We start from the raw sequence: 27,859 nt of genomic DNA, 5'->3' as shown, positions 1-27,859 counted from the left end.
TTCTGTGCTTTCACATTAAGAAAAATTCTAGGATCATCCATCTTGTGTGGCAGAAGAGATTTACCTGGCCTCCGAGTTGGGAAGCACTCCAGGGAGCTCTGTGTAGTCACTTATAGGCCAGAGGGCAAAGGAGTTTCAAGCTTTTTTCTGTCTACTGTAAATTAGGCGCATATACATGGAGTTGCTCTTCACATAGCAGTGGTTAGCAGAGCCCTGTATAGTAGCGGATGCTTAGTTTGTAAAATTTACCTATAAAGCTAATACTTTGGACTTTAACCTGCAATACAGAAAGGCTTTGCATGGAGCTAAGCTTAGGGCAGCTAGTTGCGTATTGAGCAGTACTAATACAAGATCATAGCTCTATGTAGCCGCTAGCTTTACCCATAGATACCACTCAGATGACACCTGTAAAACAAAGTTCCTAAACCATAATAGCCCAACCCTAATTCAGGTCCTGATAACATGGCTATGCAATTTCCTCGTCTCTCTGTGTCCAACTTGTTAATGGGCATCCTGAGACAATGTAGCAATTGTATCATGTACTAAGACCACCTTTTAATCCTTGGAGAAACAAAAGCCACATGTGATAGATGTAAGTATACAACTTCCTTGGAGGCAGAAATCTCACTTAAAACAAAATTGTCAAGAACCACACACTGCATCTGTCACACACATCATTCACCACACACATACTTCCTTATGCTGATGCACTTAAATGAAACCTTCCCAAACCTGAAACTTCTCCTAAGCCATCAAACTGCAACACCTATCTTCAGCAATCACAAATACAACACCTAACATTATATACAAGCCTACACTCGACGATTCCCCAAGAACAAAGCCCATAAAGCAAGCACTTCCCCTAGTACTCTTGTCATGGGGGATTCTGTCATATTGCACACAGCTGCCCTTCTCATTGGGCTGGTCAAGGAAAAGATAATGGTAAGTTGCCTATCTGGAGCTAGAATCCACGTGGCCAGTATGATTTTGTCAAAGTCCATGCGAGTGTAAATAACCTTGCTGGACTATATGAAAAAAGACATTCTAGAACTCCCTGAATAGGTACATGCCTTGTATTGAGCAGCATTCTACTTTCACCAAGGATGATGCCACAGTATGAACAGAAAATAATAGTTTATTTTAATTATTGGCTTATTTTCTGGTGCCCCTCCAGGGGGATTCGGCATCTATCCGCATAGGAGGACATTAACAGACCGTGTTGCCTTGCTAAGGATGCTCTGTACCTGTTCCCCTCTGGGCTTTTGGATATTGGCTAAAACTTTATTCACCCTCTCAAAGCCCTTTTAGGCAATTTCAAAATGACAAAACAGAGCCAAAAAAAATTTGAAGCAACCTTAAGGTGTTACCACAGTGCTAGGCGGTTAAATAAGAAACTTCACCCTTACAAGCACTTTTTACTCTGGAGAATGTTGACATCTGTGCTGTTACCAAGACTTGGTTTAAAGCCGCAGAAAGTACTCCAGCAGTGCAAGGCTGCAGTGCTTTCCACACATTTAGACCAACAGCAGCACAAATGGGGCTAAAGGTGGAGGTGTCTTGATCTATGTTGGCAGCAAATACAACTCTAGGTTGGTTAAACAAGATGATGCCCTAGAGTTCATCCAGGTCTGTCTCTATAGTCCAGGTTCCTTACCATGTCCTGGCCAGCAACAGGTCACCCTCTATGACCTGTAAAATCTTAAACTCTTACCTGTACCTACTAGAGGAGTTTATATCTAACCAAATATGCTATTCATGGGAGACACTACCTCTCTATAGACTGGGAAATGTACGCTGCCTCTAATTCACAGGCATATTGTTTCCTGGACTTCAACACGAACACCCTGGACCAGATAGTGCACACTCCAACCTGAGGATCAAATATATACTGAACCTAGTACTCTCCTACATGGGAGAGTGCTGCCCTCCCCCGCATGTCGCATCCTCATTGGTGAGGTCTGACCACAAAGTGGTCTTCCTCATAATGAAAATTCACCCTAGAAAATGCAACTAAACCTGTAACAGTTAGGAACCATTCTTAAGCAAACTACATCCTATTATGCGACATTTTGTCTAAATGTACAGCTCCCCCCAAACCCCAAGAATGCCGCTACCTATGCAGAATTATTCACAGAAACCCTGTACAAATGTGCAAATGCCTGCATTGAGGTTGTTGTACTTGCCAGAAGTAATCCCAAATCTAACACCAAAAACCTCACTAGTAGGATCCTTACATTAACGGCATACAACAAAAGAAAAAAGTCATGGCCAGAATAAGAAAGAGCAACTCTCATTGAGAAAAGTATTTCTCCGATTTAAACTAAACAAGAAAACTTTGAGGTCTAATAAAGTCCAAGGCCATTTATGAGGCCAGGATAGCCTGTCCGGTTAGGGACAATCAAAAGGCTGCCTTTATGTCGGTAACCTTAAAAGTAACACTCAGCAGTTTCCAGAACTGGTAGTAAATGACACAACCTTCACTGACTGGCATGACATGTGAATCTACTGGCTGATAAATTTATCTCGGACTTCACCTTCTACTACTATAAACCTATGAAATCTCTTATACTGACTTCTAAAACCAGAGTCTGTACTACCTAGGTCTGGAGCATGACATTGTCAATTGATAAATTGCCAGAACTTCCACCCTAAGACTTAAGAGAAGGCAGGAGGCCCTCCAGGTGTACCTGATCAAATGGAAGCTTGCAGCTCAGTTAGGCAAATACGCTGTCTGCAGACTTGCAGCAGGGCATGGACGTCTCACTCAAAAGGAAAAACAAAGCCTGAAAGACAAGTGAGGAGACCATTGAACTGGAGAGTTCACCTGGAGCACTGAGGTCCTAGAATGTCTGCTCAGAGTAGGCACTTCAGCAGCCTCTGACCCTGATACCTGTTCCTGCCGAAGGCTTTAGCAGTGCACCTTTAAAGGCCACTGTGCCATCAGCTACAGGCGAGTCCCACTGGACCATGGGTAAGTCTTGGCTTCCATTCTACAGTGTCATTTAATTTATTAGACAAGGAGCTGTTTTCAGACTCCCATCCTTCTTTTTATTTAAAGAACTGAAGGCTGAAGGGAAGGTCATAGAATCTGCAAACCACGTGTTCCACACACCTATTCTTACATACAAGCCTACATTAAGGCTGATGAACCTAGGGGCAAGATAGCCACTCAAAAGGAAAATGGCAACAGGAGGTTGGGGAGACCTGGGGACCCCCATGCTCACTCTCCCTCCCTCACTCTCACAAGCAAATGTAAGTATTCCAGCTTTTTCTCTTTCTCACCTCAACAGATCCACCCTGGCCTATAAACCTCCTTCCTGGCCCCCCACTCATTCATTCCCATGAGGTACGGTGGCTATTAACCATTGACCATTGGGCCCTTCAAATAGTCTGCCGGGGTATAGAGAAGAGTCTTACCATCTGTTCCAAAAAATCCTGGAATACTATGTAGGGCCACTCTTAGCAGAAATATTAGCCCTGGGACAAGAGAGCTGGTTCCTATGAAGCAAGAGATGAGGCGTTTATTCAGAGACCCTTCCGAATACCAGTAAAAAAACAATTCCTGGAGACTTTCTTGGACTTGATGGAGCTAAGCAAGTTCCTAAATATTCCAGGGTCCTACTTCCATGTTTAGGCCCTCAGTTATCTCTAAGGTCTAGTATAACATTGACAGCCTATCTTCATATAACCATTTTCAAGGGGCAAGGGCAATGTCTGTTGTCTGCAGTGGGGTGGGAAATCCTTTCCAGTTTAACTCCTTGTCCGTTGGTTTAGTTACTGCACTAACTTTTTGCAGAATACTTAGTCCCACTAATAGCACCATGCAGCACTAAGCCCAGTCCCAGTCTTGGGAAGAGAAGCAGTTGACATTAAAGTGTACCCTGGACAGTCTCAACAGACCTGGCATTTCTCTCTGTGAACAGAAGTACAATCTGTGTGATTTTTCTTTTTTTTTTTTTCTTTTTATTTATTTATTTATTTATTTATTTTTTTTTTGAAATTTTGCTGTACTCCAGTGCAGATAGGACTCATCTTCAACAGGACAAAAGTGACATTTTTGGCTGACCTCTTTCAGAACCTAGTACAAAAAGCATGTGGCAAAAAGCCAGATGGTTCGAGCATCTTGGTCCACATGTTTTGATTGTTACCCTGGCTAGGTCATATATGAGGAAGTTACAGCTGTTCTCATCTCCCAATGAGCTTATGGGGTTAATGGTCACAGTCACTGCAGTGCAACATCTGTGTCCTGCCTTCCATCTGGAGGGAACTGAATTGTTGGATGTAGCAGATGTAGAAAAACAGACATGCCCTTCAGGAAGCCTGCCCACAACCAGACTCCCAATTACACATACTTTGGACTTGGCATGCCCCTACTCAGGGTATCTAGGTCGAGCATTAGGGAGGTACAGCGCATTAGGGAGAGCAAATGGCACGTATACATTAAGGAGATAACTGCATTCCTCTAGGACCTCCATAACTGTGAAGGTAGTCTTGGTGCTGCGAATGTTGAATATCAGTCATGCACTATGCCACAGAGATGCGGTACATAAACATGGGGAAATTCCCTCCTATCACTAGTGCAGACCACCCATGTAGGACTGGGAGCAGGCACTGGAGTCCAGAATGCTGTTGAAGGCCTCCTGTATATCCCCCCAGGAGAACATCAGGACAGGCTAAGAATGTATACAAATTCGCATCTGTGGGTACAACACTAGGAAATGGTCCTAGATCTCCTATACATTTGGGGTGTACCAGATGTACATCTGTTTGCGTCTCTAAATAACAAATAAAAACTTCTGCTCCAAGCCGTCATGGTAGGTATGTTTCTATATGTTTTCCCTCGGTGCTCCTTGGTGTTACAAAAGTTGAAGGAGTAGAGCACACAAATAATCCTGATTGCGCCTTTCTGTCCTGGGCAGCAGTGGTTTTCTCAAGAGAGAACTTTCTTGCTGCCACAGCACATGAACCTTCTGATGTAGTATATGTGGTTCTTTGTATATCTCAACCTGTTCACACTGAACCTAGAATCTTGAGTTGAGCATGGTAATTGTTATGAGGAATGCTAGAAAACCAAATATAAAAAAATTTTGTGTAGCAGCATGGAAAAGGTCTGTGCATCTGCCCCCCCCCCCCCAAAGGAGGAACCAGCACCCACAGTAGATGGTTGTGCCTATATTTCTGCAGTATCTGTCTGAACTTTGTGCTGCAGGTTCATCTTATATGTCTTTAAGGATCACCTTTCAGCAATGTCTGCCTGCCTTCAGACCTCTCATTGGCCTTTAGAACCCACCCCAACCTGGTCAAGCAAACCTTTTATCAGAACAGCAGTCATTAGTACATTCTCCTCGGAGACATTTTTAGGCTAGGGCTTGCGCTTGGTTCAAGCACATGGCTGAATGTCTGTGGCCATGTTGAGAGTCTGTTTCACTTTTGTACATAATTGTACTGGAATGGAGGCCACTGTTTCAAATGTGCATCAGACAGGGAGGGGTAAATTATTCTCTGTGTTGTGAAGGCGATGCATCTTTAGAGGCATTTAGTATCTGTAGACATTTTCTTAGTGGGCTTCTTCATACCGGGGACAGTTAAACTGTCATATAAACAGGTTGAATAGTAATCTATTACTGCTCTACAAGTGGTCCTTCATTCCATTGTACTTCTGGCATATTTTAAGACTGTGATCTGCCACTTTTCTAGCTTTTGTTCCCTATTGATATCTGTTGCATCCCTTATCTGTAATCTTCCCCTGGGGGGATGCTTGTACGATGCTTTAAAGAAACCTTAGCTTGCTGTCTTCCCCATTGCCAACACTTGATTCCAAGGTGTTGGATAAACTGATGTCCTTCAAGGATGCATCTGCAGTCATAACATATGGGTTGTCCTGCCTCAGGCAGCCCTTCGGTCGGCCGGATTCCAAAGTCTGGGTCTGGCCTCTGCTGATGTCGCACTTTCCCCGACGTCATAGCTACTGGGGTATAAAGGCATCAGCCGACGCCTTTTTCCTCAGTCTTTCTTGCCGCGCGGTGCCCGAAGCAGAAGCTGTTCGCAAGTGCCGGTCGGTCAGATCCAGAGATTTCAGCTACCGAATACTTTGAAAAAAGCTAAGTACCCCGTTGGGGACTCTCTCTTGCCTCAGCCAATGTCAGACAAAGTAAATAATTGTTTAACTTGTGGGAAACAAATACCTCATAAGGATTTCCATTCTTACTGCCTTCCCTGCTTAGGCCCAGACCACGACGTATCAGCTTGTTTAGCCTGTGCCTCCTTCAACCGACCGACTCTTAGACATTGGTCGGAGTTTGCAGAAGAATTTTTCGATTCTGCTTTTGCATATAAAATGCCGTCGGAGACTCGACTTCACATTTGGCCAAAAAACGCAGGGAAAAGGAACGACACTCGCGGCCCGCGGTTTCGGCTGAAACCACGGCTAGGCCTACCGCGAGTGTCTGTTTCGGCTGAAACCGAGCCGTCTGTTCTTCCTACGACAGAAACCTTACCTCCGACGACCGAGGCCCCGGCCGAGTCTGCTTCAGAAATCCCTACCGAAGCTAGCGCTCAAGATTTGTCAGACACCATTCCATTGGACATATCTACACCTGCACGTGGGGCAGCTAGGCCCCCAGCTTCTATGTCTATTAAGGCCTTCTCGAGGGCTAAAGCTGCCAAACTTTCAAAAGCTTTATCTGCCAAATCTACTTCTCAGAGGCCTTCCTCAAGTTCTCAGATTCTCAGTCTTGCTGAGGACCTGATATCCTTGATTAGGGGCTCCCAACCCCCACCAGACAAAAGGCCTAGGACTGAACCCTCTGAACCTATCTCCTCTGATTACTCCACGGATGGATCTGATTTGTCAGACCATCAAGAAGGGGCCTATCCTCCTTTCGAGGATTCAGATGCTGAAGATTCTATCCCTTCTGCCTCCCCTCCTGAAGAATTTTCCTTTGGGGAGACCTTGCACTCTGAGGGAACACTTTCAATGGCAGGGTCAGGATTTTTCTGATTCGAGAAAAAGGCTAAGGACTTTTTTACATTTGCCCCAGCATAGGCCCTTAGCCATACCACCAGTGCTAACTGTAATTGATGTGTATAATGATGTTAGCTCTGCACCTGATTCTCTTCCTCCGGCCCCTGCCAAACCTGACCGATATTACAGGGTCCCGGATTCTCACTTCCACCTGTATAAAGCCCATGCTGCAGATCCAGAAACTATTTCACAGGGCCCAAAAGGTGTTGCAGCTACCACTGCCAAAAATCCCCTACCCTCTGACAGAGAGTCTAGAGCATTAGAGAGATGGGGTAAAAAGGTTTATACAACTGCTACTCTTTCTGCCAGGGCTTTAAACTGTCAATTCCATATGATACAGTACCAAGAATATTTGTTAGATCAGCTGAATAAGCTGAGTAAGAAGCTTTCTTCTACTGAACCTTTAGACCGTAAATCCCTTCAGGATTTGGTACACAACTCTCAGCAGGTCAGTAATCATTTCTTAAAATGTGGCTATGATGCACTGGAGGCTTCATTTAGATCAGCTATGACTGGGGCAGTAATTCGTAGGCATGCCTGGCTAAAAGAGCAATCCCTGCCAGACCATGTCAAGGCTAAGCTCCTAGATGCTCCAATGGAGAAACAAAGTTTATTTGGCTCCCCTGCACAGGAGATTCTAAAGAAGGTGGAAGAAAAAGCTAAATCTGTACAAACAGTAAAGGAATTTCTACAGGTCCAACCTCCGAGGTTCAGCAGAAACTGGCCTTCCAAGAATTGGTCCTTTCCAGACACCTCCAGAGCACAGAGAGGCAGAAATAGATGCCCTCGAGGCAGAGGTCAATCCAAAGGTGCCTATAGGGGCCGTCAGTGGCAGCCTGCCAACCAGAGGAGTACTGCCACAGCTGCAACTACAACCACTAGCACAGGACAGACACAATGACTTGACTCTGATTCCACCTACCAGGGAACAACTGGAAGCTCGCTTGGGAGGAAAGCTGGCTTTATTCTCAAAAAAACTGGCATTGCATTACAAAGGACACATGGACATTGCAAACAATAGACAAAGGATACAGGTTTCACTTCCACACTTTACCAAAAAAGAGCGGAATGCCAAACCTACCACCAAATCAGAAGCCAGAGGCTTTAAGACAAATCAAAAATTTACTTCAGATGAAAGCGATAGAGTACCATCTATGGAACAAGGCCAAGGATTTTACTCCAGACTATTCCTTGTACCAAGAAAAGAAAACCAATGGAGGCCTATTCTCGACTTGTCCGCACTGAACACATTTCTCATTGTACCAAAATTCAAAATGCTGACCCTACAGCAACTTCTTCCCATGTTGGGCAAGGAGTCTTGGCTGGTGACTCTAGATCTCAAGGAGGCATACCTGCATGTCCCTATCCGACCAGATTGCAGAAGACACCTCAGATTTCTTGCAGGATCAGAGCATTATCAATTCTCAGCATTGCCCTTTGGCTTATCTACTGTGCCCAGAGTATTCACGAAATGCCTGGCATCAGTAATTGCACATTGCAGACTTCAGGGAATTTAAATCTACCCATACCTGGACGACTGCCTAATACAAGCGGACAACAAGACAAAATTGATAAAGGATTTGGCCTATGTCATACACCTGCTACAGGCCTTGGGATACACAGTCAACATCCAAAAGTCAAGACTAGTGCCATCCCAAAGTATAACCTTTTTGGGTGCAGATCTGGACACAATAACTCAGATGGCTTTTCTCACAGAAGAAAAAACAAAAACAACTTCCAGATCATTTCATGACTTTGACAAGACAAACTCAGCTTACTGCAAGGAAAGTCCTGCAGGCTCTGGGTTTCATGGCATCCTGCATAATCTTGATCCCACATGCCAGGCTGCATATGAGAAAATTACAATGGTACCTAAGGAATGTATGGTCTCAACACAGACACAGTCTAGAAACCATGATACCAATCATTCCATACCTTCAAAAGGAATTCCTGTGGTGGGCTCAGGCCTGCCAGTCCAACAGAGGGTTGCCTTTCACAAAACCAAAACCAAGGCAGACCATCACCACGGATGCCTCAGACCTAGGATGGGGAGCACACATGGAGGACAAATGTATCCAAGTCCTATGGTCTCAAAGACAGCTAAACTTGCACATAAACCAAAAGGAGATGCTGGCAGTGAAGCATGCAATCGAGGCATTCAAACCATTCCTCCAGCAAGGACATCTGCTGATAAGGACGGACAACACCACGGTCATGTGGTACATAAACAAACAGGGAGGCACGCATTCCTACCCTCTATGCCGGATGGCAATGGATCTGTGGAACATAGGCTTGAATCTCAATATCCAGCTGCAGGCCATATTTGTACCAGGAAAAGAGAATTCACTAGCAGACAGCTTAAGCAGGACTACCACGGATGCTCACGAATGGATGCTGCATCCAGACATCTTCAAACTCATAACAAAGAAATGGGGATTGCCAGAGATAGACCTGTTCGCCTCCCCTCTCAACCACCAACTGAAGAAATTCTGCTCAAGGACATACCACCCACAAGCCTGGATGGTGGACTCTCTCTCTTTCAGCTGGAATGCCCTAATAGTGTATGCATTCCCACCTCTCCCATTGATGTACAAGGTTCTTCTGAAGATCAGGGAGGAACAGCCAAAGGTGATACTAATAGCTCCGGACTGGCCAAGACAACACTGGTATCCGCTACTGAAAAACCTGTCTCAGGCGAACTCATGACCTCTACCCCTATGGCCTCTTCTTCTAACGCAGAACAATTTCAAGACCCTGCATCCAAGCTTGAAAACTCTGCAACTAACTGCCTGGAAAATTGCTTAAGACCAAACCAAACTTTTTAATCTCAGAGGGTCAAGGACATTATCCTGGAGTCTCGCAGACCCTCCACCAGGAAAGCATACTTGGCTAAATGGAGGAGATTCCTCATTTGGAGCACATCAAAGGGCACAGATGTTACAGTGGCAAACCTAGCACACATCCTAGAATACTTAGCAGAATTGCTCCACAATGGCCTGTCTTACTCTTCCATTAAGATTCATGCTTCAGCAATTTCAGCAGAATACAACATGGATCCGCCTCTCTTCTCTCACCCTCTACTCAGACAATTCCTGAGAGGGATCAAAAATGTTAAACCTCCAAGGAAACCCCCTCTACCTGCATGGGATCTCAATTTTGTGCTGGAAAAATTGACACTACCTCCTTTTGAACCAGCAGCATCAGCAGACTTAGTTTTTATCTTGGAAAACTGCTTTCCTTCTGGCAATCACTTCAGCAAGAAGAGTATCCGAGCTACAGGCATTAATGGCAGTGCAGCCTTTCATTATTTTTCACCAGGATAGAGTGTCTCTGAGAACCAATCCAACTTTCATGCCAAAGGTGGTATCCAGGGTATCCTTGAACCAAGCCATTCATTTGCCTACGTTCTTCCCTAACCCACAGAACAAAGGAGAGAAACTCTTGCACACCTTGGATATACACACACAACTACGCTACTATCTGGACAGAACTAAAACTAGCAGAAAAACTGAACAACTTTTTGCAGCCTATGCAACTGGGGTGCAAGGAAAAGCAATTTCCAAGCAGACAATTTCAAAATGGATAGGAAATTGCATTTGCTTTTGCTATTCTTTTCATGGAAAGACAGCTCCCGAACCTATCGGGCCTCATTCCACAAGGGCCACAGCCACCACTACAGCTTTCCTATGAGGAGTGGCTACCAAGGACATTTTAGAAGCTCCTACTTAGAGCTCCGTGCATACACTTGCCAAGCATTATAATCTACCTTTATACTCCAGATCCCGAGCAGGCTTTGCAACTGCAGTTTTACAGGGGATCTTAACTACACCATCCTTATCTTAGTACCTCCTCCCCCAGTTTGGCTATGGTATTCTACCCATATGTTATGACTGCAGATGCATCCTTGAAGGACATAGTACAGTTTTGTACCTACCATAAATGTAGATGTCCGATAGGTATGCATCTGCAGTCAGATTACCCACCCTCCTTCCCCTCTGTGGTATTCCTAGGGTGCTTACCCCTCTTTCAGCTAGCTGGGGGAATCTGTTATGGTGTATTTGTTTGTTTGTTTGTATATATATATTTTGTGCTACTGTTTGGAACATTCAATATTTATCCAAATTTAGCCTTCCTAGAGGGCACCTGGCATCTGGGGCAAGAAACACTGAGGAAAATGGCGTCGGCTGATGCCTTTATACCCCAGTAGCTATGACGTCGGGGAAAGTGCGACATTAGCCGAGGCCAGACCCAGATTTTGGAATCCGGCCGACCGAAGGGCTGCCTGAGGCAGGACAACCCATATGTTATGACTGCAGATGCATACCTATCTGACATCTACATTTATGGTAGGTACAAAACTGTACTTTTTTTTTACCCCACATTCTAGGATCTTGTTTGCGAGTCTGGTAAGAGGATAGTTTCCTGTGCTCAGGTCTCCTCTTACTCTTCCAGGTAGTACATTTAAAATCAAATGTGTGCCTGAACATTGAATATGTGAATAGACATACACTGGGTGCAGTACAAAAACTGCCCTACTTCCCTTAGCCTTTTCTTAGTTCCTTTGCACATTCCAGTTTGAGAGTCAGATGAAGATCAAGGGCGTGAAATGTGGAACTAGTTGCTGGAATCAAATTATTTGTCCTGTAACCAGTGTCTTTTCACAAATTCACTAGTTAAGGTCAAGGCAACATAACATGTATATATGGCAATCAACTCACATGATTGTACTTTCTGTGAGTACACCATTGGTTGTAGTGTGCTGCATTATCCATTGTAGTAGATGGGCAAGGGCAGTCAAGCTTCCTGGAGTGTAAGCCATGAAGTTGGCTATCAAATCAGAAGAAAAGAGTTGCCAGAATACCAAAGGTAAGTAAAAATGACATCAACTGCCATCGGTTGTAAAGGACGTCAGGGCGTCTGATACAAAAGGAGGCAGCCGATGTCACTTCCTCAGTCTTCCTTGCCGTGGAGCCCGAAGCAGAAGCTTTTCATGCACAAGTGCCGGTCGGCAGTTTACCTTTGTTGGTTTCCCCGACTACAAAAATTGAAGTCTACTACAGCTAAGTACCCCGTTGGGGATCCTCTTTTCTTGCCTTAACGAATATCAGAAAAAGTCAATAATTGCTTTACCTGTGGAAAGCAGATTCGTCATAGAGATTTTCATTCCTATTGTATTAGTTTAGGCCTCGACCATGACGTTCCCAATTGTGATCTCTTTGCCTCCTTTATCCGCGTACTATCTGTCGTTGGGCTAAGATTTTGGCTAGGTATTTTGGAGTTTGGACTAAGTTCTTTGGTATGGCGTCCGCCGGTCTTCAGGCTTTGGATATTCTGAAGAAATGTAAGGATAAGGACTGCAACAGGCTCCAGAAAGCTAAGTCCTGAGATGTTAAGTTGGTCGTCAGTCAGGCGGTAGCCAGTGAGACACCTCTGCAGTCCCTGTAGTCTGCAGATATACAACTGCAGGCCTTGTCTCAGCTTGAGTCCCTTAGGCCATCGGCCTCCATTTTGCCTTCTGACCTGTCGCCGGTCACCTCTTCTGCTGGAGCAGGAATCGCTAAGCTGACTCCGGTGTCCGAGGCCTCCATTTTGCGTTCTGACAGCAAACTTTTTCCTTCAACTTCTGCTGCATCTTCAGCTGTTGCCAGGCCTCCTGAGTCCTTCAAGCTTGCAGGTAAATCTGCCATTCGTAAGCCTGTGAAGAGGCAGGCTCCAGTTTCTTCTCCTTCCCCTCAATCTCAAATGGTTAAAATGGCGAATGATCTGTTGACTCTTATTAGGGGTTCTCAGCCTCCTCCCCCTAAAAGGAGTAGGGATGTTTCTCCTGAGGTTTTGTCCTGTTCAGGTTCTGCTTCTTCCAGCATTTCTGCGATGAAGAGGAATTTTCTCAGGCTTTTTCTCCTTTTGATGATTCAGATGCAGAGGAGTCCATCCCTTCGACCTCTCCTCCAGAGGATTTCTCTTTTGGTGATACTTTAAAATACCCTCAGGGAACATTTTAAGTGGGAAAGTCAGGATTATCCCCGATCTAAGAAACTGATTAGGGAGTTTCTGGATTTACCTCCGCATAAGCCTCTTGCTATTTTCCCTGTGTTGGAAGTTGTGGATGATGTTTTTCTGGAAAATTCCTTGACTCCAAATTTGGTTCCTCCTGCTCCTAGGAAACCTGACAGGTTCTACAGAGTCCCTGATGTTCTTCATGTTTCACTGTTGCAGTCATTACATTTGGGTAATCTGCTTGTAGGTTGCCCTCAGTTGGCCTGATTAAAAGGTCTTTGGTCCTGTGTCTGTTGCTGTCCCTTCTTCCATGACATCAGGTAGTCAGAGGTATAAAACATGCAGCCGACGCCATTACATCAGTCTTTCTTGCCGTGCGGTGCCTGAAGCAGAAGCAGTTTGCAAGTGCCGGTCGGCCGACTCCTGAAATTTTCGTTTTCGAGTTTCAGAACCGAAGTCTTCAACTAAAAGCTAAGTACCTTGTTGGGGAAACTTTTTCTTGCTCCTTACCGATGTCAGTAAAAGTTAATTGCATTACTTGTGGAAAGCAAATACCTCAAAGCTTTTCATTCGTACTGTATTCCTTGCCTAGGCCCTGACCACGACGTACCTTGCTGTCGATGTTGTGCTTTATTTAATCAGTGCACTATCCGTTGTCTGTATATTTTGGCCTCTACATATTTTGGTTCTCGGTTTAATTATCCAGAAATGTAGTCTGTTAGCCATCCAACTACAGGGATTCTGAAAAAATGAAAAGATAGACAGAGACAGGCTGCCGAGGACCAAAACTGCCGACAACGCTTCTCTTAAGCCAGTCGCCAGTTTGCCGGTACTCAGGCACTTTCGCAGCCCCTGATACCCACTACTTCTGATTCGCAGGCCTCTACTGAGACCCATTCAGAGTCTGGTATGCCGCGAGATGCTTCAGTTATGGAACCCGCGGATGTCTCTACCTTTGGGTCCGGATTCGCTGTGCATGCACCGACTTCTGAGGGTGTATTCAGGCCTATGGACTTTCATATTAAATCTATGCCCCCTTCATTACTAAGGCCTAAATCTCGATCCATGTCTAAAAAAACGACACCCAGGCCACATGTTCAGGCCTCTATGCCTAATAAACAAATGATAAAAATGTCTGAAAACCTAATAACTCTAATCAGGGGTAGCCAAACCCCCCCCCCCCCTTCTAAGAGGCCTAGGGCTGAGCTTGATTATGAATCTTCTGATCAGGATTCTGTTTTTTCTGACTCGTCTGATGACCTGGATTTGTCCTTGCCTACTTATGAGGATTCTGATGCAGAGGACTCTTCCCTCTGCTTCCCCTCCTGAGGATTTTTCTTTTGGGAAAACCTTACATACTCGAGGACCATTTTCACTGGGAAAGCCAGGAATTTTCTGATTCACAAAAGAGGCTTAGGGATTTCCTCCTCCTACGTCAGCATAGGCCTTTGGCTATTCCTCCTGTACTAGACATTGTTGATGATGCCTTCTCAGAATCCAGTTTGGCCCATGATTCCCTGCCTCCTGCTCCCAGTAAACCTGACCGATACGAGTCCCGGAGTCCCACAAGTTCCTTTTCAAAAATCCTTTTGCAGATCCAGAGACTATTTTAAGGGGCCCAAGGGCATTAAGGCTTTTACTGCTAAAAATCCTACCCCTTCTGATAGAGACTCCAGGGCGCTGGATAGATGGGGTAAAAAGGTTTACACTTCAGCAACTTTGGCCATTAGAGCTTTAAACTGCCAGTTTCATATGTTAAAATATCAGCAACATGTTATTGGACTGCTTAAACAGAAAATGATGATTCTTAACTGTGTGCTGAAAATAAAGACTTACAGGCTTTAATGCATTCTGCTGAACAAGTTGGAAAACATACATTGCAATGTGGTTTTGATTCTTTAGAGGCCTCTTGCAGGGCTGCTGTTACTGGGTCTGTGCTTAGAAGGCATGCTTGGCTTAGGGAGCAGTCGTTGGCCTGATCATGTTAAAGCTAAATTGTTGGATGCTCCTTTAAATCAGGACTGCCTGTTTGGCAATAAGGCTGGAGAAGTTCTTAAAAAGATAGAAGATAAAGTTAAATCTATGCAAACTGTTAAAGATGTTTTACAAGTTCAGCCTCCTAGATTTAGTAGGCGCTAGCCCACTAAGAATTGGTCCTTTCCAGCCCCTTCCAGGTCTTCTCAAGCCAAACCCAGACACTGCAAAAACCCCAGGTTTCAGTCCCAGGGGACTCGCAGAACTAAGCAGTGGGAGGCCTCCACTTCCAAGTCTGGGAATGACAAGACTCCCCTATAGTAAACTGTCTCATTGACTTCCTTTTAAAATTTCCAAGCACTTATCTTTTGACTGCCCCTTTGGGGGGGAAAGATTGCTCTTCACGCAAAGAACTGGGAACTCATTACCCAGGACAAATGAGTTTTAAATATGGTGTCCAAGGGATACAGATTTCACTTCCACACGTTGCCAATGCCAAGTGGGTGGCCGGACCTACCCCCAAATCAGTGGGCAGAGGCCCAAAAACAAGTACCTTCTCTCTTAAGCATGGGGGCTATTCAGCTGGTACCAGAAGAGGAAAAGGGACAAGGTTTCTACTAGAGTCTTTTCTTGGTACCCAGAAAAGACAAATCATGGTGTCTTTTCCTGGACCAATCTACTCTAAACACCTTTCTAAAGATTCCAAAATTCAAGATGCTGACTCTTCACCAATTACTTCCTATGCTAGGCAAAGACGCCTGGTTGGCAAAACTAGATTTAAAAGGAGCATACCCGCACATCCCAATCAGGGAATCTTGCAGGGGATACCTACGCTTCAAAGCAGGCTACATGCACCATCAGTTCTTTGCACTGCCCTTTGGCTTATCTACTGTGCCCAGGGTATTCACAAAGTGCCTACCTCCAGTTATTGCATTTTGCAGGCAAAGAAGTATTCAAATATAACCCATACCTGGATGATTGTCTAATTCAGGCAGAAAGCCAGGACATACTTTTGAATAATCTTTTTTTTGTAAAAAGGGTTCTAACTTGTCTGGGGTACACCATAAATGAAAAGAAATCGCCACTGATACCCTGTCAACAAATTACATTCCTGGGCGCAAGCTTGAATACAACTTCCCAGATGGCTTACCTCACGCCAGAAAAGCAAATTCATTTGACAACCTACTTCAAACAAGTGGCCACAAAAACATTGGTATTTGAAAGACAAATACTGCAAGCCTTGGGGTTCATGGCTTCCTGCATTCTTCTAATTCCATATGCAAGAGTGCATATGAGGAAACTACAGTGGTATCTAAAAAGCCTATGGAGTCAATATTTTCACAGGCTAGAAACGGTGATTCCTGTCATACCTTGCCTACGCCTATAGTTCCTTTGGTGGGCAGAGGCCTGCCACCAAAACAAGGGATTACCTTTCACACTACCCCTGCCGCCCAAACCCTAACAAAAGATGCATCAGACAATGCATGGGGGGGCTCACCTGGCAGGGAAGTGCATTCGGGGCAAATGGAGCCCAAGTCAAATGCACCTGCATATCAATCAAAAAGAAATGTTAGCTGTACAGAATTCTCTGACAGCCTTCAAGGACCACATTCTTCCAGGACAATTACTGATAAAGACTGACAACATCACTGTTATGTGGTACATAAGCAGGGGGGTACACATTCTTACCCCCTCCGCAGACCAGCCATGGCATTGTGGAACACAGCCCTGAGTAATCAAGTACATTTACAAGCTCGATTCCTGCCAGGAAAACTAAATACACTGGCAGAAGAACTAAGCAGAAACCTCATGGATCCACACTAGTGGAAACTGGAACCAAGGATTTTCAACATGTTGACAAGGAAATGGGGGACCCCAGATATAGACCTGTTTGCCTGCCTCCCCCCCCCCCCCAAAACTATCAGTTGGACAAATTCTGCAGAAGTACTCCCCACAAACAAGCCTGGAAAGTGGATGCTCTGTCCTTCAGCTGGAAAAACCTATCAGTCTATGCCTTCCCCCAGCAGCCTCTGCTCTCCAAAGTACTACTAAAAGTCAAACAAGACAAACCAAGGATGATTTTGATTGCTCCAGACTGGCCGCACCAACACTGGTACCCCCTCCTGCTCAGTGTGTTATGGTTATCTCCATGGCACCTGCCTCAGACACCTTCCCTGCTGTTTCAGCAGGAGAACCAGATTCTGCACCCTCAGCTTCCAACACTGAACCTTGCAGCCGGGCTAATTACTTAAACTCTCCCTTACCATCCCTCAGCAAACCTGTGATGGATGTCGGCCTAGAGGCAAGGAGGCCTAGTACTAGAAAATCTTATGCTGAAAAATGGGAAAGATTCTGTGACTGGAACCATTCTCAAGAGATGATCACAGCAGCACCCAGTTTACCTCATATTTTACAATACTTAACTGAGATGCTTCACTAGGGCCTGTCTTTTTGCTCCATTAAAATCCACGCCTCAGCCATTTCAGCTCACTATAAAATAGAAACCTCCCCTCTTATTTGAGACCACCCAGGAGAGCTCCAACCCCAGCCTGGGACCTTAACTTTGTATTGGAGAAACTCACTCTACCTCCTTTCAAGCCAGCTGCTACTGCAGACTTAACATTTCTTTCTTGGAAAACAGCTTTCCTTTTAGCAATCATTTCAGCTAGAAGGGTATCTGAATTACAGGCCCTGATGGCAGTGGAGCCTTTCATAATCTTTCATGCGGACAGGGTGTCACTCAGAACCAATCCATCCTTCATCCTCAAGGTGGTATCCAGTGCGGCTCTTAATTAGTCCATTCATTTTGCCACCTTCTTTCCCAGTCCACAGAACAAAGGGGAATGGATTCCTTGGATGTGCACAGACCACTTGGATTCTACTTGGACAGGACTAAACCTCAAAGAAAATCAGAACTGCTGGTAGCATTTGCTGCAGGGGCAGAGGGGAATGCTATTTCAAAACAAACCTTTTCTAAATGGATACGCCTTTGCATTCATTTCTGCTGTAAGCACCATGGAAAACATATCCCCCAGGGGATCAGACCTCACTCCATCAGGGCTGCATCTACTTCTGCAGCCTTTCTCAGAGGCGTTCCTACCAGGGACATCCTAGAAGCTGCTACCTGGCGTTCTGTACATACTTTCACCAAGCATTATCATTTGCCAATTTTCTCTAAATCCAGAGCTGGTTTTGCCACTGCAGTCTTGCAGGGCCTTATAGCTGGCCCTAATGCTCTCCAAACTCCTCCTCCCAACCATAGCTTTGGAAATCTATCCAAATGTAATGACTGCAACACTGAAACACGAAGAACATAGTACAGTTGTGTACACTTACCATAAATGTAGATGTTAGAGTGTATTCACTGTTGCAGTCCTGGTTACCCTCCCCCCTGCCCCCTAACTTCTTTGGCTATACCTCTACTTTCCTTTACTATGCTTTAAAAGCCTTTTTGGTGCATTTGCTTTTTTGTTGGAGGTATACCTTTGTGTTTTTATGTTTAATTGCTTCCCATTGGGGGGGGGGGGGCACCTGACATCTGGGGCAAGAAAAAGTGATATAATGGCGTTGGCTACATGTTTTATACCTCTGACGACCTGATGTCATGGAAGAAGAGACCGCAACTGACGCAGGACCCAAGACTTTGTTAATCAGGCTGACTGAGGGCAACCTGCCAGCAGATTACCCAAATGTAATGACTGCAAAAGTGAATACACTCGAACATCTACATTTATGGTAAGTGTACACAACTGTGCTATCTTTCCATTCTGAACTCTTTTTTTCTAGTAATTCTAAAGTTCAAAATGCTCACTCTGCATCAGTTGCTACCAATGCTAGACTAGGATTCCTGGCTGGTAACCTTGGATCTCAAGGAGGCTTATCTGCACATCCCTATCAGGGAAAGTTGCAGGCAGTATCTTCATTTCAGAGTGGGCAAGCAACATCATTAATTCTCTGCGCTGCCCTTTGGCTTGTCTACTGCTCCCAGAGTCTTTGCAAGGAATGGTACCATCCAGCCGCTTAGATGATGCATCTCACCCAGGAGAAGCAGATAACTCTTTTTCAGTTTACTTCAAGGACTTGGCAAGCCTGTCCCAGCTCCCTGCAAGGAAATATCTGCAAGCTCTGAGATTCGTGGCATCTTGTATTCTCATGATTCCATATGCAAGACTGCATATGAGGAAATTACAATGGTACCTCAAGAACATTTGGTGTCAACACACACAGGACCTGGATATGATGATTCTTCTGCTTCCCTCTCTGCAGAAGGAGTTTCTATGGTGGGCAACAGCCTGTCTACAAAACAAAGGCATGCCTTTTCGGCCACCTCCTGCTACTCTAGTTCTGACCACAGACGCATCGGACTATGCCTGGGGAGCACACCTGGATGGCAGATGCATGCAGGGACGTTGGAATGCCTGGCAGATGCACCTGCTCATAAATCTAAAGGAGTTGATTGCAGTTCAGCAGGCCTTACTAGCTTTCAAGCATCTTCTTTCTCCAGGGACCCTGCTTGTCAGAACAGACTACCACAGTCATCTGGTGCATCAACAAGCAGGGAGGGACTTGCTCTGAGCCCCTGTGCAAACAAAGCATGAATCTTTGGTCCATGGCAGCATCCTTGGACCTGCATCTCCTAGTTCAGTTTCTTCCAGGAAGGCTCAGTGTTTTGGCAGACCAGTTGAGCAGGCAAATCCTGGATCCTCACTAGTGGCAGTTGAGCAGGCAAATCCTGGATCCTCACTAGTGGCAGCTGAACAGAGCAGTCTTACAGCATCATTCAACATTGGGGCATGCTTCGGGTGGATCTTTTCACCTCCTCAGACATCATTCTGCTACCTCTCTTTTTTGCTCCAGACACCATCACAGCAGAGCCTGGAGAGTGGATGCTTTGTCCTTCCCTTGGACGCTGCTGTTGGTTTATGCCTTCCCTCCTCTTCCTCTTTTTCCCAGAGTATTACTGAAGATCAAGGATGAATGATCAAGGACTATTCTCATAGCTTCGGACTGGCCCAGACAGCATTGGTATCCACTGCTTCGCAGTCTCTCCCAACTTCCACCTTGGCATCTTCCTCTGAAGCCAGATCTTTTGGTTCATTCTACAGCCTCATCTTCAGTCTCTACATTTGGCAGCATGGCTCATTGTATGACTCCTTCCTTTTCTTCTTCCCTTTCCTAGCAGGTGGTTGAAGTGCTGAGGGAGGCCAGGAGGCCTAGTACTAGGAAGTCCTACGCTGGCAAATGGGAAAGGTTCTCTCATTGGATGCAGGCTAGAGAGGAATCTTCTTTTCAGACTACCCTTCCTCTGATCCTGGAATACCTGGCTGATTTGCTTCAGGGTTGCCTTTCTTTTTCCTCTATCAAGATCCATGTTTCAGTCATTTCTGCTCATTTTTCTTTTGAACAACCCATTTTCTCTCATCCCCTGATGAAAATGTTTCTCAGAGGTTCTTGCAACTTAAAACCTCCCAGAAGGGCACCTACTGCAGCCTGGGATCTTAATTTTGTTCAAGAGAAATTCACTTTTCCTCCTTTTGAGCCGGCTGCCTCCGTGGATTTAAAGTTTTTCTCTTGGAAGACTGCCTTCCTCTTGGCTATAACTTCAGCAAGGAGGGTTTCAGAGCTGCAAGCTTTAATGGCTGTGGAGCCTTTTCTTATTTTCCATGCAGATAGGGTCGCTCTTGAGAACCAACCCCTCCTTTATGCCTAAGGTGGTTTCTAGCCTGACTCTTAATCAGTCCATACACCTTCCTACCACCTTTCCTAATCCTCGAAATAGAGGTGAAAAGATCCTGTATTCTCTTGATGTGCACAGACAGCTCAGGTTTTACCTGGACAGGACTAAAGACCTTCGGAAATCAGCACAGTTATTGTCAGTTTTGCCCTAGGAGCTCAGGGCAAGCCTGTTTCTAAGCAAACCATTTCCAAGTGGCTTGCACATTGTATCACCTTTTGTTAATCCTTTCATGGCAAGGTTCCTCCTCAAGGGGTTGGGACCCACTCAACTAGAGCGGCTTCCACTTCTGCAGCCTTTTTAAGGGGAGTCCCTACTAAAGATATTGTGAGGGCCACCACATGGTCTTCTGTTTACACTTTCACTAAGCATTACAGTTTGCCTTTGTTTTCCAGAGCTAAGGCAGGGTTTGCCACTGCTGTGTTGCAGGGCATTATCTCCAACCCTTGCTTCTGTTGGTTCCTCCTCCCTTCTCTCTGGGCTTTGGTAATCAATCCATTTGTTAGGACTGCAACAGTGAAACACAGTGAACATGGTACAATTGTGTACACTTAAATGTAAATGTTCGAGTGTATTTACTGTTGCAGTCCTGGTTTCCCTCCCTCCTTCCCCCTTTTTGGTCCGCTTCTATTCTCTTTTCCTGAGGTACAGGCTAATTTGGATATTATTTGCCAGTGTTGCTTTTGGCTTCAGCCTTTTTTCTGGGGACTTCTGATTGTTATGGCAAGAAAGACTGAGGAAGTGATGTCGGCTGCCTCCTTTTGTATCAGATGCCCTGATATCCTTTACAACCGACTATTTTTACTTGCCGTTGGTATTCTGGCCGATCGAGGGCTACCGGGAGATGGATAACCCGTTTGTTAGGACTGCAACAGTGAATGCACTCTAACATCTACATTTATGGTAAGTGTACACAACTGTATTTTTCTCAGCCATATTGGACAGAATGAAATGCTACATGTAGTATATAAATGTAAATTCAGATAATAACTGAATTCCAAAAGCAAATGGCGGAGTAGCTTGAAGATTATGGAAATGACTTAACTAGAATAAAAGAATCCAAAAAATAAAGTTGTAAGCTGTGTACTGTTTGAACTGGTAGAAGCATTGCTAAATGTTTGAGTGTCGTAATATTTCAGTCATTGTTTTTGCTGTCCTAAACATTTGCTTCACAGCAATGAATTGCATTGCTTTATTAGGTGAAACACCTTCATTAATTGTCCAGGACAGTGCATACATTGTGTCTGAAAAAGACCTGGGCTCCATGTTTCACATGCATACACAGACGCGCACACACACACACTTTCCTGAATAGAAAATGTAAGTTTGGTATATTCCTCTATGCTTGGATTGTAGAGAACTGGGAATTTGGAAAGTATGAAATTGAATCCCTTTGTTGGAATTCTTGGAATTGACAAAGCAAAGGTCATTTTCCACCTTCATCTGTGTGTGCACATATGGCAAAGACTTTTATGTTTGTGATGTAGTCCAGGCTACAAGGAATATGAATAGACAGCAGGCCGTCTCATAGAACTAATGACTTAAGTAACTGTAGTTGAAATAGAAGCATGTATAATTTATTTAAATGTCACGGTGCACTGACTTACAAAGGGCCTTTTTGTTGCTGGTCTTTTCATATTTGAATAAACTGCAGTATCTTGTAACTGCTTTCAGGCACACATTTTCATTTCCTTACTTTTTCATTCATTGACATCAGCTTTGGAATTTAAGGTTTACAGATGGTAGCCTGGAGTGTTCTATGTTGTGAAAATGCTCAAGTAAATGGATCCATTCAAGATTATTTTGCTAGTCAACATTTGTGCATTCTGAAGAAACTCATTTAGTATTTTATTTGCAATTCTGCCTCTGCTATAGGTGATGCAACCTGATTGTGAAATTATATTTTTGTGAATAAATTTAGGTAGTCATGGCTATGACTGGACAAACAACATGCTCATCCATGAGTAACCACACAAAGGAACGAGTAACGATGGCCAAAGTGACTTTGGAAAACTTCTACAGCAATCTGATTGCCCAGCATGAAGAACGTGAAATGAGGTACAATGCAAGCTGTTTATAATTTGCTTAGAGTTTACTTGGTGCTACTTCTCACTTTGGCAGTGAGTAATTAGCATAGACTCTCGGAAGACCACATGCATTCATATGTGATTTGGGCAGCTTTAGTACAGACTGGTACTGTGTAGGAAAATGATAAATTGGACTTTTTCTCTTTCCCTGTGCTTGTTGATTAATAGGTTCCCACTGTCTTGACTCACAAGGTGACCTGTCAACCAGGCAGCCATTGGTGTTTTTGCTTTATGGCACACCTGATCCTACGTGGCAGCTCTGAGCACAGAGTGCATAAAAATAGTTTTCTTAAGCATGTCATGGTCAGGGAACAGGCAGCTGAGATGAAAACCATGCAAATCATGTAGACTACAATACTCACAATTTCTGATTCAGCATTTTTGTTGTACTTTTCTCCTGTGGTTCATTGAGCCAGCAGTTAAAGAAAGTAAGTGATTTTTGTTCTCTCTAGCTGAACCTAGATTCAAGAAGTGGCAATTCTGAAACTTCGATTATTTCTATGAAGAAACTGTTGAGGAATTTTTTTTTTTTAAACTTGTCCAATGTGTCCCCAGCCCTAAAGGTACTGTGGTGTGTTGGTTTTTAAAAAGAGTAAGAAGACTGGTGTAGGGAGTTTCAGCCATGATCCCAGCTAGTGAAAGCATTACATAGAGGGATTGAAACCCTAGCTATGGTCCAGGTAATCCATATGAAATTAGGAACACAAGAAACCAAGGAGGAGGATTAAGTGAGCAGCCAGAGCTGTCCTGGGAGAAGGGAAGCAGTTCAGCTCGTTGCTTAGTTTACCCCTTCAGAAGTATACCTGTGGGACTATAGCTGTGTGGGGTGCAGTTTGTATATGTGGATGCACATGTGTACTCTGTAGACAGTGATTGCAGAAGTCATTTCTGCTTATAAGGCATGAGTTGAGTGTGGGGAAGTCTGTATAGTAGGCAAACTGGTTCTAGAACGCTTGATTCTCCAATGGGGACAAATGGGTTGCTTAGGCTCTTGCCCTGGTTAGGGAACGAATAGTCATCCTGCTAAGGGAGTGGGCCTGATCATCATCCCAGAGGAGGATTGACTGGATCAATTCAATGCAGAAGTGGGGAGTGTTTGGATGAATCGTATGCAAAAAAAAAAACATTATTCAAGTAAGATAAAAGATAAGACAAGTGGTACATTTCCACATACAGAATATAAATTATTAACAAAAACCCAGTCCTTTTAAATGTGATAATTCAAAATTAATCACCAAAGTACAACAGAAGTTATGCATGTTTGCAGTGAAATTGCCAGATTTGCTTTTGTAGGACTTGGGAGTTGTCGCAGAATATTTGTCATATTTGTAATGAATGACAGGTTATCATGGTACTCACTAACTATGCTAGAATCTTGGGTGCCGAGATAATTTTTTCTTTTTTTTTTTTTTTTTTTTTGTAACAGTTCAGTATTAAATATTACCAGATAAACATGCAATGCTCCAAATTTAGTTATTTTTTCATTTAAACATGGAGCTCAAATGCTGCTTATGGTGATCAGATAATCACTGTGAAACAGTAGGAGTATATCCAGTCAGAAGTTGAACCATGAGATGGCTGCTTTTGTGTGCGTGTGTGTGTCTGTAAATATTTTTCCCAAAACAACGCAAAAAAAATTAATGTGTTCTCAACTGATGCCAAACGATCTCTCTTGAATGACTGCCAGTCTTGCCTTTCAGACAAATTTAGTGTTGTGTGCACCTGCCTGAAAGATAAAGGGAGAAACAATTTGAAGTAATGTTTTGCCGGGCCATCTTCAGACATGGTCAGTGTAACAATAAATATATATTTTTTGAGTTTAACTGCCTTTTGTTCCATTGTTTTGCTAGTGTAGTTTTCATGGTATGCTTCCTTTTTCCATACATTAACAGCACTGGTCGCATACTAAGGTACCTTTTGACTTGATGTAAAGACTGTCATATAGTCATGGTTTCTAGGAGCTTCTTCAGTTATTCTCGATGTTCTCAGTTCTGCGAGTGTAGCATTAATGTTGGAGGGTTGTTCGCATGCACATCGACCCATGCTAGATGTTCTTCATCTCGCATTGCTGCAGTCCTTACATATGGGTAGTCCGCTGTCCTCGGTCGGCCCGAATACCAAAGTATAAGGCTGACATCGGTCAAGGCGCTTAGAACTGACATCAGAACGTCAGGGTACAAAAGCGCATGACCGACGTCATATCCTCAGTCTTTTTTGCCGCATGGTCCGATGCAGAAGCAGCGTTGCAAGTGCCGTTCGGCGTTCTGAAATTTTTCGAGTTCGAGTTTCAGACCGAATCAAAGTTGGCTAAGTACCCCGTTGGGGAATATTTTGTTTTTTTCTTGCCTCAGTGTTTTACCGGATGTCAGAAAAAGTGAATAACTGTATTTCTTGTGGGAAACAGATACCGCATAGGGATTATCATTCTTTGTGTATTCCTTGTCTGGGGCCTGAGCACGACGTTGTTTGGTGTCGCTTTTGTGCTAGATTCAATAAGCGCACTATTAAGCGAAGGTTAGATTGTGCTAGGCTGGTCTTTGGGAAGCGGTGCAACTATAATATGCCGTCGGATTCTCCGGCGCCGCTTCAAGAAGCGCAAAGACAAAGCGGTTAAGCCCAGGCAAGAAGAGTCGTCCGTTCCGGACGTCGGTTCTTTAGAGGCGTCAGTGGAACCGGTGGTTCCAACGGAGGCTTCTCTGGAGTCCCAGGGGGAGACTTTGATATTGCAGGATGTGGCCTTTCAGGAGGCAGGTCAAGCTGAAGGGGCTTCACAGGTCACTGTACTCCCCTCCCTTCCTAGGGTGGTTAGGCCCTCTCCTTCTGTTTCCAAGGCTTCTCCCAGAGGCAGGCCGGGTTTAGCTTCTGTTGGGGTCTCTCCTAGTGCAGCAGGGTCTGTGCCCAAGAAGCACATGCTTAAAATGGCAGAAGATTTGATTACTCTGATTAGAGGTTCTTTGCCCCCTCTGGATAAGAGGCCTAGGGTGGAGCCAGAGTTGGGGAGTTTTGAGCAGGCTTCTGATGTTTCTGAGTCTTCGGCTGAAGACTTGCAGGAGTACTCTCCTTATTCTGATTCTGATGTAGATGATTCGACTCCTCCTGCTTCTCCTCCAGAGGATTTTTCTTTTTCAGAGACTCTTCATTCCATGAGGGAGCATTTTAAGTGGGAAGGTCAGGACTTCTCTGATTCCAGGAAAAGGCTTAGGGAATTTTTGCTTTTACCCCAGCATAGGCCCTTGGCTATACCTCCTGTTCTGGATGTTGTGGAAGATGTGTTTGCAGAGGCTTCACTTAATCCTGATTCTCTGCCTCCTGCTCCTGTTAAACCGGATAGGTATTACAGGGTGCCTGAGGCTCATAAATATCTTTATAAGAGTCCTAGGGCGGACCCAGAAACTGTTAGTCAGGGACCTAAGGGTGTCAAGGCCTCTGTTGTAAAAATCCGGTTCCTCCAGATAAAGAGGCCAGAGCTTTGGATAGATGGGGAAAGAAAGTCTATACATCTTCTACCCTAGCTATGAGGGCTTTGAATTGCCAGTTTCATATGTTGAAATATCAAAACTATCTTCTTTCTCAATTGAAGTCTAAGGTGGATGCTCTGGCGGAAGGCATTGAGTGTAAAGAATTACAAGATTTGGTGCATGTTTCAGAGCAGGTGGGTAAGCATTCTTTACAATGTGGTTTTGATGCTGTACAGGCCTCGTCTAGAGTGGCTGCCACTGGTTCAGTTCTTCGCAGGCACGCATGGCTGAGGGATCAGAATTTATCTGACCATGTTAAGACAAGGATTTTGGATGCTCCTTTACAGTCGGATGTGTTGTTTGGTTCACCTGTGGAGTCAGTCTTGAAGAAAATGGAAGACAAGGCTAAGTCCATGCAGGCTGTTAAAGATTTTTTGCAAGTGCAGCCTCCAAAGTTTAGTAGGAATTGGCCTGCTAAGGGATGGACGTATCCTTATGATTCTCAGTCTAGGGGTAGATCTAGACGTGGTAGGGGCAGAGCTCAGAGTTCTTTCAGACCTAGAACAGGGAGTTCACCTGCACAATCTTCGGGGTAGGGCAGGGGCCAGTCCTTTCGTAAACAGGCCCAATGACCTACCTTTTCAGCTGCCAGATCCTTCTTGCCTGGCAGCTCCTTTGGGAGGAAGGTTGGCACTCTTCAAGGAAAATTGGAATTTGATTACCCAAGACAAATGGGTATTGGATATCATACACCGAGGTTACAAGTTTTATTTCCATACCTTGCCTCCTTTCAAAGGCATGCCGGACGTTCCTCCTCGGCAAAGACTAGAGGCTCACAAACAAATTTCTCTGCTACTTCAAATAAAGGCCATACAACCGGTCCCTCTACCAGAAGTGGGCCTAGGATTTTATTCTCGCCTGTTCCTAGTGCCAAAGAAAGGGAACACGTGGAGACCAATCTTGGATTTATCTATCCTCAACACATATCTGGACATTCCCAAGTTCAAAATGTTGATGTTACAACAGCTTTTACCTCTGCTGGGCAAAGATCACTGGATGGTGACTCTGGATCTCAAGGAGGCTTACCTTCATGTTCCTATCAGGCTCAGTTGCAGAAAGTATCTGCGTTTTCGGACTGGGACTTCTCATTATCAGTTCTCTGCATTGCCCTTTGGCTTATCTACTGCACCCAGAGTGTTCACGAAGGTTCTGGCTCCAGTGATAGCTTTCTTCAGGCTAAGAGGAATACAGATCTATCCTTATTTGGACGATTGCCTGATTCTGGCCCAAGGAAAGGACGAACTTCTTCATCATTTACAGTATGTGATAGCAGTGCTAAGATGCCTGGGGTATTCTGTGAACGAAATAAAGTCCAGTCTAGTACCCTCTCAGGACATGTGCTTTCTGGGTGTGAGACTGAATACAGCATCCCAGATGGCCTTTTGACCCCGGACAAACAAAAGAATCTTTCTCTTTACTTCCATCAATTGTCTCGTCAGTCCAGGCTGACTGCAAGGACAGTCCTTCAAGCCTTGGGGTTCATGGCATCTTGTATTCTGGTACTTCCCAATGCCAAACTGCATAT

At 44.6% G+C, this 27,859-nt stretch overlaps 1 protein-coding gene across 1 annotated transcript in view; it reads left to right on the top strand.

The window, feature by feature from the left end:
* The window catches only part of STK38 (serine/threonine kinase 38), a 1,097,533-nt gene that overhangs the window by 79,107 nt on the left and 990,567 nt on the right, over positions 1-27,859 (top strand). The window contains exon 2 of the mRNA XM_044076623.1: positions 22,651-22,787. Within this exon, the coding sequence (XP_043932558.1) occupies positions 22,657-22,787 (131 nt within the window). The 5' untranslated portion in view covers positions 22,651-22,656. The remainder of the gene's footprint in view (positions 1-22,650; positions 22,788-27,859) is intronic.

This window comes from Protopterus annectens, chromosome 7.part0 (assembly GCF_019279795.1).
Source record: "Protopterus annectens isolate FY-2018-M chromosome 7.part0, PAN1.0, whole genome shotgun sequence".
Lineage (NCBI taxonomy): Eukaryota > Metazoa > Chordata > Ceratodontiformes > Protopteridae > Protopterus > Protopterus annectens.
This window is presented reverse-complemented; position numbering and strand designations above follow the sequence as displayed.